The sequence below is a fragment of the Oncorhynchus mykiss genome, chromosome 15 (assembly GCF_013265735.2).
Source record: "Oncorhynchus mykiss isolate Arlee chromosome 15, USDA_OmykA_1.1, whole genome shotgun sequence".
Taxonomy (NCBI): domain Eukaryota; kingdom Metazoa; phylum Chordata; class Actinopteri; order Salmoniformes; family Salmonidae; genus Oncorhynchus; species Oncorhynchus mykiss.
Genome location: NC_048579.1, coordinates 57,738,251 through 57,756,603, shown reverse-complemented (window position 1 = coordinate 57,756,603; position 18,353 = coordinate 57,738,251). Strand labels below are relative to the sequence as shown.

The window sequence follows — 18,353 nt, the reverse complement described above, 5'->3', positions numbered from 1 at the left end:
TGTTAACAAGAAATTTGTGGAGTGGTTGAAAAACTAGTTTTAATGACTCCAACCTAAGTGTATGTAAACTTCCGACTTCAACTGTACATACACTCTAATGCCTCACTGCCACTGCGGCTGGGACTTTCATATCTCTTACAGATCTCACAGGGGAATACCCCCACTAGGGACCTATCCTACATGTCACTCATGGATCTCACAGAGAGAACTAGCTCCACTCGGGACCTATCCTTATGGAACCTACCCTACACCATATATTTACGACCGGTTGTTAGACAATGGGCCTACTGAATAAACTCAGGTTTTCTGGGTCCCTATCCTATAATTGTTCAGCCTACGATTCTCATCTCCCCAAGATGTCAGAATTGGTGGTAACAGGTGTAGGAATTGTGCCTACCTTGTTTCTGGTGCCAGCTCGTTTCACTGATTTAGACTCTCTAGTTCGACTGTAAATCGTGGTGAACCCTGCTCGCAGCGCCAACTGTTGGATTCTAAATAAACGGAGTAGAAACTCATAGACGACTAGTAAAGCTCATATCAAGTTTATTCACCCAATGGGTCAAACAACTGAAAGACAAAGACATATTTACACAAGCACTGGTATTTAAACCTTCCTGCTATGCTGAGTCTCGTCCTTACACATCTGGACAGCCAATAGATCTCCGTTGCTAGACAGGACTTTAGTGATTTCTGTTCTTTCTCACTTCATCTGACCTGACCTCAGCCCAAATTCCTCACTCCTCCCCAACTCCTCCCCAACTCATGGCTGTCTTGTTGACTTGTACCAGACTGTGGCCTTTCTCCTTTCCATAGGATATCTGATGTCTAACCATAACATGTTCTGACAGAATGTAAACATTCTGCATTTCCCTCCCTCCCTCCCTCAGTAACATGAATAATGCAAAGAAAACAGATGGATTATATTAATAAAATGAATGAAACCCATAATTGCACAACCATTGAACTGATGCACATCAGCAGATACTGTAAAACCACTGTACTGTAAAGGTATAAAGCTTATAATGTACACAACTACTTTTGTTGTGAGGTTCGCAATTTGCCGTTATATAATGTCAGTAGCACTACAAAAATGCTTGCATTGTAGAAAACAGAACATCTAGTAATCATAGTAAGGTGCATCCCAAGGGTATCTGTAATTTGTCAAACATTTAACAGAGTGCTAAATCAATTTCTCTAATTCACAAAAGCATATGTTTTTGCCTCGGTTTAATATCAAAAGGTTCACAATTCACCCCTCGCAGTCAGCCTCAACTAATGACACAGGAGTTGTCAGGTTTAGGTGCAGGGGTTGGTGATGGTGTGTATGTTGGTGCAGGTCTAGGCGCTGGTCTGTATGCTGGTGCTGGTCTAGGCACTGGGGCAGCCGCTGGTCTGTATGCTGGTGCTGGTCTAGGCATTGTGGCAGCCGCTGGTCTGTATGCTGGTGCTGGAGCAGGTACAGGAGCTGGACGGTAGTATTGCTGGTATCCTTGTGTCCATGCATCGTCCTCACCATAATGGATGAGGTACTCTGGGTACACCTGGTGCTTCTCAAACACCACAAAGATGGAGGGGTTGCTGACGTCATCCACACAGCTGTCGTAGAAGATGGTGTCCCCTCCATCCTTTGAGGGGGGCCGGAGGAAGCTCGAGTGTCCTTTGATGTAATCTCCCGACAACACACGACAGACAAACATGGACCTCGAATTTGATTGGCCAGTGTAGCTGTTGGAGTATTTGGCATCCCTGGCAAAGTAACTCCCTGAAATTGGATGTTAGGGGGATGAAGGGGTAAGCAGTAATCATTAATCACAGGAAAATATATTATATCAACGATATATCATGTTGATTTATGTCAATAATTAGAATGACATGTAATAGCACAAGCACATGAGACAGCTCACCTTTCCCATAGGTTGTTCCATTTAGTCCACAGATCCGCCAGTCAAAGTTGTTAAGGCAGATGGCATCGAGGTATTTGGAGTCTGTGCCATGGAAAAGCTGTTTCTCCGTTACATTCCTCCCTCTGTTGTTCTTCTTCATGAGATCCCTTTGCCTTACAATCAGAATAAATCAAATAAATCCCTTTGCCTTGCAATCAGAATTACACAAATAAATCCCTTTGCCTTGCAATCAGAATTACACAAATAAATCCCTTTGCCTTGCAATCAGAATAAATCAAATAAATCCCTTTGCCTTGCAATCAGAATTACACAAATAAATCCCTTTGCCTTGCAATCAGAATTACACAACTAAATTCCTTTGCCTTGCAATCAGAATTACACGAATAAATCCCTTTGCCTTGCAATCAGAATAATAGAAATACATCTCTTTGCCTTGCAATCAGAATTACACAAATAAATCCCTTTGCCTTGCAATCAGAATTACACAACTAAATTCCTTTGCCTTGCAATCAGAATTACACGAATAAATCCCTTTGCCTTGCAATCAGAATAATAGAAATACATCTCTTTGCCTTGCAATCAGTGCATGTCCCCTAGAAGCACTGTAGACAGTGTGCAGAATGTATTGAAAATAAATTATTTGTATTTCCTTTTGAGATTATATTTGTGACAGAAAGTTAGTCGAGAGAGAGAGAAATATTGTATAATGTGCAATTATTGTGGGTGCATTCAGGAAGTGAGCATCAGGCTGTATCACATCCGGCTGTGATTGGGAGTCCCATAGGGCGACACACAATTGGCCCAGCGTCATCCGGGTTTGGCTAGGGTAGGCCGTCATTGTAAATAAGAATTAGTTCTTAACTGGCTTACCTAGTTAAATAAAGGTTAAAAAAAATCAAAAATCAAACATCTAATCTAGACCAATCAATAGGTGATTGTCAGTTGAAAGTGTATGTAGTCTTAGGGAACGTACCACTGAAAGACTTCCCAAAGGGCTTTGTTCTGAATCCTCTCGATTTGGCGGATGCTGAAGCCTCTCATGGTGTTCTGAAAAAGTCCTTGAATCTCCTTAAACTCCACTGACGAGCATGGAAGGTCAATTCTCTGATAGGGACATGATGGGAGACAGAGAAACAGTCATAATACACCATTAGCCTACCATGTAGGGACAGATTGGAGCAGTTATTTTGCCCAGGAACAAAACAAACAGTCATCTCCATTGGTCTAAAACAGCAGGTTCCTTGCATCTGGTATGTACTGTATATAATATAATACCTTGTATCCTGTTTCAGGGGTTTGTGCCTTGTCCCAGTGTCCTGGTAAAGCTCTGAAATTTGAGTGATTGATCGGAGCCCTTTTTCTGAAATGTAGAAGAACAAAAAAATATTCCTAAAGGTAAAAATGCAAAGAGACATTTGGCTGTCCAGTTCAACCACAAAATGTAAAACAAAAGTAAAAAAGGCAAATGGTTGCAGATAAATAGTAGCCTGGCTAAATAAAAGACAGCTTAGAATTTTTAGACTGCCATTGTTTTGGGGGAAGTTTTGGACACCATTTTTAATCAGGAGAATCTCTTTTTAATAATGCAAGTCTGGGCAGCGAGCTCTGCTGTCACCGATCGCTAGACCAGAAAAAGTCAGAAGTTGCAATTTTTCTATACTTGCTCATTGCGCAGATGTAAGCACACTTGACACCACTGAGTTGTTATTTATAAAATAATATTTATAAAATAAAAAGGGATACTTCTTTTGGTGCCATTTAGGGGAAAGAAATTGAATTCTAAGTATCACTTCTATCAAGGATCATGGTAAGACCCAGATGCAGACCGTGTTGAAGTAACAATGTTTATTACAGCAGCAGGGGCAAAGGTACAGAATGGTAGGCAGGCTCAGGGTCAGGTCAGGCAGAGGTTGGTAATCCAGAGATGGGGCAAAGGTACAGGACGGCAGGCCAGCCGTCCTGTACCTTTGATCAAAAACCAGGAGGATGGGAAAAGAGAGACTGGGGAAAAGCAGGAGCTGACACACAAACGCTGGTTGGCTTGACAAACAAGATGAACTGGCAACGAACACAGACAAACACAGAACACAAGTATAAATACGCGGGATGATGGGGAAGACGAGCGACACCTGGAGGGGCATGGAGACAATCACAAGGACAAGTGAAACAGATCACAACTTCAGTCAGAAGAGGCTCAGCGAAGGTTTGTTTCAATTCATTTGCTATGGCCTTGTGCTGGTGTCCCAGCTCAGCCAATGTTCCTTTGGCTGTTCTTCAGCCTTGGGTAAATATTTACTTATTCTATTGTCCAGCCTACCAGCGGAGCTAGCTGGTAAATCAAGCTCTTGCCGAATCCAGTCCGATAAAACATCTTCTACCCCAAGAAAAGCCTTCAATGCAGTTTTTTGCTGATCTTTCAATTAAGCTATTGACTCCAGTTCTTTAATAACTGATGCTATAGCAGCATCAACACCAACCTCCAGGCACTTCTCGTTGTCATCATCAACTAAACCACCCCCACAGATTATCAGAGGACGCTGATTGGTCCGGCTGTACGGTGGAGGGAGAGGGATGTGCTCAAATGGTTTGAATCTGGTCGTTGCCAGACTGTATCCGTGTTGCGAAACAGAATGTAAGTTTGCGTCATCAGGATGGTTCGTACAAGGCTATAGTGCTACGGCAAAATCAAAACGTGCACCCGGTCAGCTACTCCTCTTCTATAGACATCTTTCAAGGCAAGAGAACACATGAGGAGCCTAGTGGTGAAGTGAGTGAACAATCCCCAGGAGAGTCATTTCAAGAGCAAATTGATCCATGCAAAAAACATTCACAGCTTTATCTTACCTGGTTTTGATAGTTTGTGCATCAGCTGAAGAGACAAACACAGGCCGTCTTCTCACAACCTTCTTGGTGGTGTACTGCTTGTTTGTTTGAATCATGTCTGAAAAGGAGCAGAGCTGTTGTAACAACAGACAGTTCACTTCACATGCAGATGTCATTGTTTTACCATAGTGACTCCATCGAGAAATCTCTCAATTTGTCACATACAGCAGTAGCTGTAAGAATCACTGCATATCTGTTCGTAATATACTATGTTTGGTGTATATAGTTTTAAGGCTGCAGTTGGTTTATCTTCGATATCACGTCATCTGTGCTCACCAGGGAAACTGAATTCATAGGTCTGTGACCCCGCAGTGAACTCTATCACAGCCTTGTTGTCTTCCTGGAACCTCTTCTCCAGGTCTTCACTGGTGATGGTAGCTGCCCTGTGTCCACTGATCTGTAGGGCAAGACAGAAAACATGGAGGTTATGCATTATTTTTATTTAAAGAGGGACTGAACTCTGTCCTATTCAACCATCACTATTCAACACTGCTCGTCGTCACTCACTGCTGATGCGTACTGGATCCAGTTTCCAAACTCGTCCTCCCAGAACCAGGACCACTCTGTGGTGAGGATGAAGGTAGGCTGTAGCACAGAGGAGATGGTGGAGAGACGCCGGGCTTTGTTCAGGCCGCAGGTCATCGTATCGAAACACACAGGCTGGACTCCCCGACTAGACAAGAAAGAATAAAAGACAGCGAACAATCAGCAGTCACAATAGGAGAAGCTGTATTTCACACTAACTAGAAGCGTATATGGCATTAATAACTCATTGTATTAGCAACATTTGCCCCCCATGGACCAAGAGCCCTACGTGTTACTGCCCATTCAAGTGAATTCTTCTTAAAGGTAGAGCCCACCTGTATGTCTTTGCTGGGTCGCAATAGTCCTTCTCAATCACCTCGTTGTTTTGTAGAGCTGTCCAGTTTAGTCCCTCCCTCACCTCCCATTGGTAGGGCATGGTAGAGTGGGCTTTAAAGCACTTATCTGAAATATGAGTAAAGTTAGGTGTTGAAGTCTTATGTTTATTAAGCTGTACGCATTGATTATTCATAAAATGATGCTTTGAAAATGCTGTCTTACCACCGTGCATGCAACTGCCCTTGATGAAGTACATGCATATTTCAGCTTTATCTGAAAAAGAGAACTGGACATTTCATTTACCATGCCAATAGAATCAACATCTATACATTTTGATAGCTTGTGACTGGGAACTTGTTCTTAATGTTCATCACTCATCGGATCTTAATACCAGTTAATAATCATACAAATACACTGTAACTGAGCACGTAAAATAGTTTCTGCCAAATGTTATTTTAAACAAGAAATCCACAATTAACCTATATGTTGATTCTTGACATCAATGATGTGACTGCATGACCACCATGCTACGTGCAGTATTGCCGTTACCTTGACTAGGTCTGTTGGACCTCTGGCTTGTGTTAAGGGCAGCGGTGGCAGCAGCCGCAGGAGTAGCAGTATCATGCTCAACCTCTTGGAGGTGGAGCGCCCTGAGTCTGGCGAGCATAGGAGCGGGAAATAGGGGTGCTGGAGTTTCTGCAGCACCCTCTGATAAATGTAAATATATTTTCCAAAAATATATAATTAGCCTACTCCTGTCTGTACAGACATTAATAAAAGCATTCAAAATAATACAACAGAGAGCCGCAATCTGGGCAGCAAGCGCACCAAATATCCAACTGCTTGTTGCGTTGTGGCCATGGACCTATAATCCATGGAAGGGTCTTGGAACCTCTAACCCTGGCAATTTGACTGGTAAACTCATGAGTACACTCAAGATGCCTGCCAGTCCTGACTTCAATGGACACAACCGTTCTGTGTATTCTAATTATATTGTTGCGGTTGTCAGTGAAGAGCAAGCTATTGGCCTTTCGTTAATGTCTAAATACAATCGCGGGAAAAACTTAGTTTGAAATGCAAATGCCTCTTGCTGAACAGATAAGACTAATCTGTCTGCAGAAGCTACCAAATGTTTTCTCAACACCTGCCAATGTTAAGCAAAGAACCAGTTATTTTGATTGGCTCAAGCGAATCGGCCATCACCGGTGAGTAGCCTACGTATATTCATGCGTTATCATGAATGGATCTTTATCATTGGGTAAGCCAGTGTCACTGGATATTTTATTTAGTCGCCTATACTGTAGCCCAGGGTTTCTTAAATCATGAGTAGGGACCCAAGTAGGCCCCTGGTCATGTGAGAGGTGTGTTGCAGTTATGAGAATGCATCTATAATCACACACTATTTCTTCTAACTCCTGAAGATATTAGGAAGTAGCATTAGGTTGCACTAAATGCTATGTTCTCATTAATTAAACAAACTCACTTTACCATCTTTACACTTTAGTAAAACTATATTAAGGTAAAACACAATATTATTTAATAACTTATGAGTTAACATGCTAATAACAGTGTCGGCCTTACCGTGAGTGCTCAGAGGGCCTCTGTTAGACTTGTTACTTGTGTTAGCGGTTGCATTAGCTTTAGCTCTTTGATGTTGCCCCTTGCCTTGCATGACACGGTCTTGCTTTTGCAACCACTCGATGTTCATGTACACCGACTTCAGGGAGGCAATGAGCTCGTTGGGCACCCCTCTGTCCTGCAGGATTTTTAATGGGTGGGGTTCGTAGAAATCATGGCACCTGGGACAGTTGCAGCTACCCCTGAGATACATCTCACAGATGTGGAGCCTCTTGCATGTCTCGCCATCCAGGCATTTGCCATACTCTCCAACGCCGTTGTTGTAGTTGTGGCACACCTAGCAGAAGGAAATGTTTGTACGAGAAAACAATACACACAAACACACATGCATGCACACACACCTATACACATGCATGTATGAGTACATACACACACAATATTCTGGGATATTCCATGTATATTTCTGCACACCACAGCACAAGATTGGCGGAACATGAACTTAATTTAGATCATGATCACTAAACACAACGCCTTAACCAGACAGAGCATACTTTAGCAAAGGAGCCTACTGCAGTGTTACATACTGGTGGTAAGAGGAAGCCATCATTCTGAAGCAGCAGGGTGCACAGCTCAGATCTGTTCAGTTCCTCCAGTCCGTGTTCTTTCAGGATTCTGCTGTTCTCCCCCGAGGTCATGTCATGGTTGAAGCGACATCCTCCTCTGTAGTCAAAAGTAAACATTTTCTTGATACAACCTTCCATCTCACTAGGCACAAACTGGTTGAATCAACATGATTTGTCAATGTATTGTAACGTGAAATCTATGTGGAAAATACACTCAGTGTACAAAATATTAGGAACACCTTCCAAATATTGAGCCCCTTTTGCCCTCAGTACAGCCTCAATTCGTCAGGGCATGGACTCAACAAGGTGTCGACAGCGTTCCACAGGGATGCTGGCCCATGTTGACTCCAATGCCTCCCACAGTTATGTCAAGTTGGCTGGATGTCCTTTGGGTGGTGGACCATTCTTCTTTTTTTCTCATGATATCCAATTGTGATCCAATTACGATTTTGTCTCATCGCTGCAACTCCCCAACGGGCTTGGGAGAGGCGAAAGTCGAGTCATGCGTCCTAAGTTAAGGCTATCTTACAAACTAATGTAACAGTATTTATTTAAGTGATAATGCCCGAGACGCCAGTGTTTGGAGGATATATTGGCATGGGATATGTTGGCAAACCGTGCCAACATATCCTCCAAACACTGACTTCAATGGCATTATCACTTTGATACAACGGGTTACCAACATATTCAAATAATGATTGACATATTTTCATTAACGTTATTTAGATACATTTATTCATACAATTTCATCCTTCCACAAGATTGTTCCGACACAAATCTAGGGTTGCTACACAAGCTGGTTGCCAGAGACACGACCCAGTTGTTCGGGCTGTTTGTCCTGTATCAATGGACGCAACCCAGTCGTTAATTCTAAACGTTACATTGCCATACTGGCTGGCAACGTTCTTATCCCTTGCTTGCTAGCTAGCCAACTACGGCTAACTTACAGTCACGTCAAACAGTGCAGCCAGAATAACAACAAAGTAGCTGCATTTGCATTAGCTTTTTTCTAAATTACATTTATTTGCATACATCCATAACAATGAGCGATTTCCCCTGGTGTAGAAAAGGTGTTCACTCGTCAGGACACTGTTGTTCAGAGGAGCTAGCCAACAACACAGCTAACACAATCACTTAAAACTGAAGCTGAAAAGTCTGCAAACTAGCTGTACTCCGTTTAGTTGTACGTTTTTTCAATTGACATTTATGTGTATATATCCATAAAAATGATGCCAGCTGATTCATGATTTCGACTGGCTGAGAAACGCTGCCTGCCTGTCTGTATCGTCACGACATATTAATTACTATTGGACAGTTGGAGATTTTTTTTAAATATTGAAACAATGTTGCAAATGTCGGGGAGACAGACAGCAAGGTTTATACAAATCTCTGCTGTTGAAAACTAAATGTCAGTCTAAAAGAAATGTGAGATAATGTCTAGATGTTTTTTATAAATTACCTGGCTAGGCTGATGAGACAGCAGATTGCGCAGTCAAATGGAACAGAGTAAATAGGCATTTTAACTTAATAGATTTAGCCCGGTGGTAACTTGTGGAATAGACACCGGCTGGAATGCGGTTTTAACCAATCAGCATTCAGGATTAGACCCACCCGTTGTATAATCAACTATAAATGTCTTATGTATAAATGTCTTCTTATGTAATTACTGAAAGTGTGCATGCTCAAAATAGCATGCAAAGGTTGCAGGTCTGTGAAGGTGATAACACATCAAATAGATGCATAAATGCGACATATCTGATATTGTATTCCCAATTGAAATTTGTTGTGGTTTTAAATGGTTGAGAGCACAGTGATAACACATTTAGATGATGTCCCGCTGGTATGAAGAGATTCGGGAGACAGGAGCAGGAATGCGTAATAGTTTTTTTTAATCACACCCAAAATTACGGCGTGCCGTGTAAAGGCACGGGGACAAAGACCAAACAAACACATACACAAAACACAGGGTTGAAACCCAAACAAAAGAGCAAGGAGTACCTTGAATAAATACACGAGCACAAAGATTAACACACAGGACGAGACCCGTAATCATCTACGCAATCCACAACAGTATGAAAGCCCAAAACACACAGCACAGGTACTCACACGCACCAACGGACATTGGAACAATAATCGACAGCACCATGATAAACAAAGGGCACATATATACAAATACAATCAGTGGGAATAGGAGCCAGGTGTGCGCAATGAAAGTTCCAGAGGGATCCGTGACAGATGACAACTAAGAGCTTGATTCAATCTGTATCACCGAAGTTCAGCGCTATAGTGCGATTGAAATTTAAACGAGCCCTAAACCAAAATCAGACATCGCTTTTCCATTGGAATTTGGTTGTGCTTTTAGATGGTTGAGAGCATAGTGATCTAGAGGTGAAAGAAACGCACACCTATTTAGACGAGGTGCTGGCTAGCGGAATGGAAAACTTGAAAATAAAGGGGAGCTGCACACTCTAGGAGCTCAGATGCAAAAATGTAATGTCCAACGTTTCGACAGACAAGCTGTCTTCATCAGGGTATATTGACAAACACTGCGGGGTGACTCATTTATATAGTATCAAAAGACACACACAGGTGTCTGTAATCATGGCCGGGTGAGGCCTGATATCATTGGTTAATTCTCATATTAAAATAGCACACAACAAACATAAATGGATAGCGTACGATCATAGATACAATTTGGCTACATAAGCCAACAAACATTTACAATAGCAAAATCACAATAATCACAAGAATGGCTTCAGATCAAAGTCTACGTTGAGACGGAAGGGAGCAAGGTCTTTAAATTAAAGATCCATGCAGCCTCTCGTTTTAACAAATTATCGAGGTCACCCCCTCTCCAATATAACGTAGAAACAAAATCGAGTGGTTTGCTTCCAAAAAGTGGGCCGCAACTGGGTAAGTCGAGTTGTTGTACCTAATGGTGCTACGATGCTCTGAGATTCATACTTTTAATTCACGCTTTGTTTTACCCACATCATTTTTTTACCACAAGGACAAGTTATAAGATAAATAACTGCCTTAGTGGAGCCCATGACAACACCTTTGATTGGGATCTGTTTCCCTGTTTGGGGGGTGTTTGAAGGATCTACATTTATAAGTGCCATTGCATTGAGCACAGCCATTACACTTGTAGTTTCCATCCAGAATGGGTGCAAGACATTGTGCAGGGAGATCTTGGGCTGGTAAATCAGAGTTTACCAATTGATCTCTGAGATTTCTGCCCCGCAAGAATACGACCAAGGGAAGGTCCGAAACTCTTTACCAATACTATCATTGGATCTTAGAATGTGCCAATGTTTGTGAACGATTCCCTTAATTTGTTCAGAGCACTTTGAATAGCGAGGAGTTAGAACGCAAGAATGCTTCTTTTTGCGAGACTGACCTTGAAAAAGGTCATGTCTCATTTTGTTTTGAATTTTCTCAATGGCAGTATTAATCTGACCATTTCTATCGAAATCTGATTGTTTTTTGCAAATTATTTTGATTAGACAGAAGTGGCTGTAGGGCAAACCATTTTTTCAAATGGTTGGTGACAACTATTAGCCCTCAACAAATTGTTACGATCAGTAGGTTTCCTGTAAAGACCTGTGTATAGAACATGATCTTCACACAAGATCAGAAGATCAAGATTTGACGTGTATCAGATTGCATAGTAAATCTCAAATGCTCAGAACAGGAGTTAAGAAAAGCTTGGAACGCCTGGAGCTGTTTTGCATCACCCCTCCATAGAACAAAAATATCATCAATATACCGTTTCCAAATAATAATGTTAGACAAGAAAACATTTTTGAGAGGATTAAAAATAGACTATTTCTCCATGTAACCCACATACAAATTAGCATAGTTAGGAGCCATTGGGGATCCCATAGCAGTACCCTTCGTCTGAATAAAGAAATAATTTAGAAACATGAAGTAGTTGTGTGTGAGTACTATTTCAGCCTATGTTATAATGCATGCACTGGAAGGTAGTTCATTACAGTCACGTTGCAGAAGATAATGTTCCATAGCTTCAATAGCGCCCTCGTGTGGAATTTGTGTATAACGACTCAACATCAAAAGCAACTAACAAAGTATTCTCAGGGAGTGGACCAAGAGATTCAATGATAGAGATCATACTGCTGGTGTCCTTTACAAAGGAGGGGAGCTGTTCTGCGAGTGGTCTAATAAAAAAAAGTAAACAAAAGTAGATAGATGCCTGCTACAATAGGGCACCCTGGAGGTTTTGTAACATTCTTGTGTAATTTCAGCAAAGTATAGAAAGTGGCAATTTTAGGGTGTTGAACAACATCTGACCACAACTTAAATACCCATCTAGGACAGTAAAGATCGTGTTCTGAAATTGGGCGGTGGGAGTTTCTTGTAAAAGGTTTTGTCTATGACACTCATTTACATAAGCTGTCCTATCCATGAGTACAACCGACCCACCCTTATCAGCAGGGCGGGTAAAGACTGAAGTATCGGATTGTAAATCAAGCAAAGCTTGTTTTTCATCCTTAGGTAAATTATGGAAAGATATGTACTCCTGTTTGTTCTTAAGGAAATTAACAACAAGTCTGCAATATGTCTCAATGGAGTGATTGCGATTGGCTGGAGGTATAAAATAACTCTTACTTCTAAAAGGAGTTGGAGTATGTACAGGTGAGCAACCTACTATTTCAGTAGAAATACCACGATTAGGGGAGCTTAAGTATTCCCTGAAACGGATGCTTCTAAAAAACTTAAACATGTCTACCTTAACATCAAAATCGTTGCACTGAGTTGTAGGCACAAAAGGCTTGATAAATTAAAGACACTCAGTCCCGTGGGTTCTGGGACCGTGTGAGCGGTCCCCTCTGCAATCTGGTAGTCGTTTCTTCTTACCACGTCGGGTGCGGCATCTCGTCGGTGCGCGTGCCTACGGCCACCTGCGCCCTTCCGTCGGTCCAGTCTCTCGTTGGATAAAAAAGTGCCACTGGAAGCAGATGAGACGGTGGTTGAAGAGCGTTGGGCAGACGGAGGTGGACAAAAGGAAGCGGCATCTCTCCTGCGTCTGTCATGGAGAGGCGGAGCAGGACCTCCCTTGTCAGAGTTTCTCCAGAAGTAGCCTTTGTCCTCGGCCTTGTCTTTTTTGTCTTGGTTGAATTTCTTGATTTTAAGTTCCTTAATTTCTGTAGACAACTTGTCCTGGAGCGCTTGGTTAGTTTTCATCAGTTCAATGAATATGCCATCATCATTAACAGCTCCTAACAGCTGTGCATTTCTCTTCAATCATGTTATCCATTTCAATAAAATACATTTTCAACTGGTCAACAACAATTTCGTCTCTACATTATATTGGCATCGAACATGTCACCCTCCCTAAGAGAGGGGGTGACCTCGATCATTTATTGTTGAAACGAGAGGCTGCCTGGATCTTTAATTTAAAGACGTTGGACATTACATTTTTTTGCATCTGAGCTCCTAGAGTGTGCGGCTCTCATTGAGAGCATTGTGATAACACATTGGGAATTCAACAAACTTTTGGCTGTCTTTCTGAGTGGGTGAATAAATATTGAAATCTCACTGATCAACATCTCAAACAAATATTACAAGAATATCCACGTTGAAATTACGTGGTGTGCCCAGTGGGATGCGGCTATAGGCCTATACTTAATCCATTGGAAACAGTAAAAATAGGGATCCTACACACTGGGCAAAAAAATGGTTGAATCAACGTTGTTGACATGTCATTAAAAAACATATGTGTAATGTGATGACGCTGAATCAACATGGAAACTGATTGGATTTGCAAAATGTCATCAACGTAAGGGAATTTCGTATTTTTCTCACCAGACTTTTAACCTAAATCTAATATGATGGATTTTTATTTGATTTCACGTTGAATTCATGTTAGTTGACAACTCAACCAAATGTAAATCAAAAATAGACTTTGAACAGACGTTTGTTTTCATTGGGTATTTGATCAGTGCATGATAGTATGCCCAGGTGTCACGTTCTGACCTCTATTTCCGTTGTTTAGTATTTATTTAGTATGGTCAGGGCGTGAGTTGGGTGGGCAGTCTATGTTTGTTTTTCTGTGTTTTGGGGCATTTCTATGTTTTCGGCCTAGTATGGTTCTCAATCAGAGGCAGGTGTCATTAGTTGTCTCTGATTGAGAACCATACTTAGGTAGCCTGGGTTTCACTGTGTGTTTGTGGGTGATTGTTCCTGTCACTGTGTTTGGTGTCACGGGATAGGACTGTTTTGCGTTTTCACATTTCTTGTTTTTGTTAGTTTGTTCATGTGTAGCGATTTATTAAAACATGAATAACCACCACGCTGCGCTTTGGTCCGCTTCTCTTCCTCCTACAGACGAACGCCCTTACACCAGGCCTGTTTCTTACTATTTATTGCAACTTACGTTTAGCTTAGCGCACAATGGAAAAACTTTTGAATGCAATGCGGAATTTCATGCATAATTATGGAATATTTTGGATAGGGCCTACTGGAAAAGTTATTAAAAGTAGGCCCCCTCAGAGGGCCGCCTGTGCCGCCAGTCAGCCAGGGGCCGCCAGTAAGCCAGGGGCCGCCAGTGCCGTCAGTCAGCCAGGGGCCGCCCGAGCAGCTGCCCCTCTGTCCAGAGCAGCTGTCGCCCCTCTGTCCCGAGCAGCTGCCCCTCTGTCCCGAGCAGCTGCCCCTCTGTCCCGAGCAGCTGCCCCTCTGTCCCGAGCAGCTGCCGCCCCTCTGTCCCGAGCAGCTGCCGCCCCTCTGTCCCGAGCAGCTATCGCCCCTCTGTCCCGAGCAGCTATCGCCCCTCTGTCCCGAGCTGCTATCGCCCCTCTGTCCCGAGCTGCTATCGCCCCTCTGTCCCGAGCAGTTGTCCCTCTGTCCCGAGCAGTTGTCCCTCTGTCCCGAGCAGCTGCTTCACCTCTGTCCCGAGCTGCCCCTCTGTCCCGAGCAGCCCCTCTGTCCAGTGGGGTCATTGAGAGGGGTGGTCATGGTGAGTAAGCCAGGGAGGCGGACAATAAGGCGGACTAAGACAATGGTGAAGTGGGGTCCGCGTCCCGCGCCAGAGCCGCCACCGCGGACAGACGCCCACCCAGACCCTCCCCTATAGGTCAAGGTTTTGCGGCCGGAGTCCGCACCTTTGGGGGGGGGTACTGTCACGTTCTGACCTCTATTTCCGTTGTTTAGTATTTATTTAGTATGGTCAGGGCGTGAGTTGGGTGGGCAGTCTGTTTGTTTTTCTGTGTTTTGGGGCATTTCTATGTTTTCGGCCTAGTATGGTTCTCAATCAGAGGCAGGTGTCATTAGTTGTCTCTGATTGAGAACCATACTTAGGTAGCCTGGGTTTCACTGTGTGTTTGTGGGTGATTGTTCCTGTCACTGTGTTTGGTGTCACGGGATAGGACTGTTTTGCGTTTTCACATTTCTTGTTTTTGTTAGTTTGTTCATGTGTAGCGATTTATTAAAACATGAATAACCACCACGCTGCGCTTTGGTCCGCTTCTCTTCCTCCTACAGACGAACGCCCTTACACCAGGCCTGTTTCTTACTATTTATTGCAACTTACGTTTAGCTTAGCGCACAATGGAAAAACTTTTGAATGCAATGCGGAATTTCATGCATAATTATGGAATATTTTGGATAGGGCCTACTGGAAAAGTTATTAAAAGTAGGCCCCCTCAGATTTGTGCCTCCTAAGATTTGCCCTGTTTAAAAAATAGTTGTATAATTTTTTGGTTTCATTTTTTGTTGGTGTTTCTCTGTAATACTCCTAGCCACCTAGCCAACTTCAGAAAATTGCTATCTCCCAACCTTATAGCTGGTCACCAAGAAGCCATTTCAGCTAGCTTGTCTAACTATCTTAGCTGGCATGCCTGCTGGCAATGTTGGTAGACTTTAGAAAAGCAAGCAACGACTAAATGTACTGAATAAGACTCACATTCACGATTTTAGCAGATACAGAAAAGCATATTTATGTTCTTTAAAAAAAGAACCAGGCACAGATCTGGGGAAGTGTATCAAAACATTTCTGCAGCATTGAAGATCCCCAAGAACACAGTAGCCTCCATTGTTCATAAATGGAAGAAGTTTGGAACCACCAAGACTCTTCCTAGAGCTGGCCGTCCAGCCAAACTGAACAACTGTGGGAGAATTTAAGCACTGTATGCTTAAAAATACAGAAAAATAAAAATTTCTGACATAGAATTAAGCATAGTGATTATGGCTCAAGATTGCAGGAAAAGGCTGTTTGGGGGCCTAGCCCCCCTCAGACCACCCCAGAGATATCCTCACATACTTGTACTTTGATTTTTTTGGGCACGGATTGTACTTTATAAACTTGAAAAGCTTAGAGAATAAAGTCGAGACATTTCGAGAAAAATTTGAAATGTATTTTTTAAAATAAAGTCAATATTTTGTGAATAAAGTGACAATATTTTGAGAATAAAGTTGCAGTTGTATTTCAAGATTAAAGTAGGGGATGGGTTAATAAATGCATACCTCCCTGGCTCCCTGTTGCTGTGTGCTCCGCCTTTGAAATGCCTGAGTTAGATGACTGGTGAAACTATACTTTAGAATTGTCTTTAGTAACAAGGACATCCTTGCACTTTAGGCACATAATAACCAAACTATTATAAGTATTAGGACCTGGAAGAGGTTGTGACTGCCACAGATTGGGTCTTTTCAGAACGAGGAACCACACGGACTTGGATTAAGTATTTAAGTCAGTGTGGATACATAAATAGGTAGAGACGAGCAGGTTAAAACAAACAAATGGCCATAATAATTAAATACATTGTTCAAACAGGCGTCACTGCGCACTCACGCTTATCAATCTAATGTTCTGTGTCCTAAGAACAGCCCTTAGCCGTGGTATATTGGCCATATACCACACCACTTTGGGCCTTATTGCTTAGTTATAGCAGTCAAAATAAGTGAAATCGACATTCATTGATGGAAAATGTTTAACAAGGGTGAATTATCTTTTCTCTTGCGACATATTCTTAAACTCAGAAAGATCATCATTTTGATGGAAAACCTCATTTTACCTCAGTCTATGTCGTTACAAATTATGGCAATATTCCTTCCTACCTGCTAGATAACATTATGGAAAAAAATGTGTTTTTTTTTTGGCTCAGAAAACTTGGGGACCAAATATAAAACAACCGTTGTTGCCAGTTGTGGAACCCTGGTTTATGGCGTTATTGGTGTATATTGAGAACCACCAGGGTTGGTGGTTCTCAATATACACCAATAACGCCATAAACCAGGGTTCCACAACTGGCAACAACGGTTGTTTTATATTTGGTCCCCAAGTTTTCTGAGCCAAAAAAAAAAAAACATTTTTATTTGGACATCAAATACTAAAAACACCAGGAGATCAGCTGCAAGTGATTTTAATTTGAGAAATATGTTCCACATATTCAAAAGCATAATATAGATAGACTTGATCGTAAACAAATGTAAGCAAGATTTGAGATTATTACGTTTCAGTGAAATATTATATCTGTTTGGGATTCTTGCGGTCAATTTGCAGTCAAATGATTTGTAATTATGATCCCTGCCATGAAGCAAAGGGAAAGGATATGTGCCAAAAGTTCCCCAGAGCAGGCCTTGTAATTAAAATAGCGTCAAGGTAACAACAGTATCAAAATTGGGAAGCGTTGAAGTTCCATACCTTCTCCGTCTGAATGGGCAATCCCCAAGCATGAATCGTTTACAAAAATGTAAATTTCGGCATCCCTGGCAATCTTTGGATTTGCACAATCGAACTCCAGTCTTGGCTACCACCCTTTGCTCTCCGTTAAAAACAACAAAACAAAATTTCGCTCTATTCGTAATTACATCCCGCACCGAGACTTGCAAGTCACTGTAAAAAATTGCATCTAATTCATCGACGTTCATTGATCCACGATTAGCACAAATAAGTTTAGTTATTGTCGATTCCGTCATTTCTTCAACCCGTTATACACAGTTATATTCTTTCCATATGGTTCGGGACTCAGACGAGGAAATGATGTGTTGAGAAGGAAGCTGGTGAGTGAATCGAAAACGAAACTTAGTATAACCTTACTGATCATTCCTTCTTCTGCAATGCAATAAAGCGTTCATATTGCACAAAATAATTAGCAAGATCTTGACACTAGCCAATGTGTTATAGTATTTATATAAATAGGCCTGGAATCTTTATCATTGGATTGTAAATATGGAGGTCTACTATCGCCTGTCTACTGTAAAAAATGCCAACTATGCCCAGTAGATGTCAGATGCATCCCATCCAAACTCTAAGCCTAGGGAAAATTCATGTCAGTCAAATCACTTTAGGTGATCAGAATTTTTTAACATGTAACTATCAATATATTTCCATGAATTTGTTGCAATTTCCATCCTTACATTTGTGCATAATTGTTTATAGTGAGTGCCAGTTGAGGTTGCTGAGGGAAGGATGACTCATAATAATATCTGGAATGGAGTCAATGGAATGCTACCAAACACGTGGTTTCCATGGTCAACATTCCAGACA

At 41.9% G+C, this 18,353-nt stretch overlaps 1 protein-coding gene across 2 annotated transcripts; it reads right to left on the bottom strand.

Moving 5' to 3' along the window:
• Positions 1–517: 517 nt before the first annotated feature.
• Positions 518–18,065, bottom strand: LOC110490403 (protein mono-ADP-ribosyltransferase PARP12). Of its 2 annotated transcripts, none has more exons than XM_021563782.2 (13): positions 17,508–18,065; positions 7,811–7,946; positions 7,230–7,563; positions 6,198–6,344; positions 5,871–5,921; positions 5,648–5,774; positions 5,295–5,460; positions 5,064–5,184; positions 4,749–4,845; positions 3,180–3,264; positions 2,878–3,008; positions 1,905–2,056; positions 518–1,762 (listed from the first exon to the last, which is right to left on the bottom strand). In XM_021563782.2, exons 1-13 carry the CDS (start codon positions 17,780–17,782, stop codon positions 1,269–1,271), a joined length of 2,316 nt encoding a protein of 771 aa, XP_021419457.1. In that variant the 5' UTR covers positions 17,783–18,065; the 3' UTR covers positions 518–1,268. The 2 variants fall into 2 exon arrangements, with proteins under 2 accessions (XP_021419457.1, XP_021419456.1); XM_021563781.2 differs by having other exon boundaries at positions 6,198–6,356; positions 17,508–18,064.
• Between the last annotated feature and the right edge of the window lie 288 nt (positions 18,066–18,353).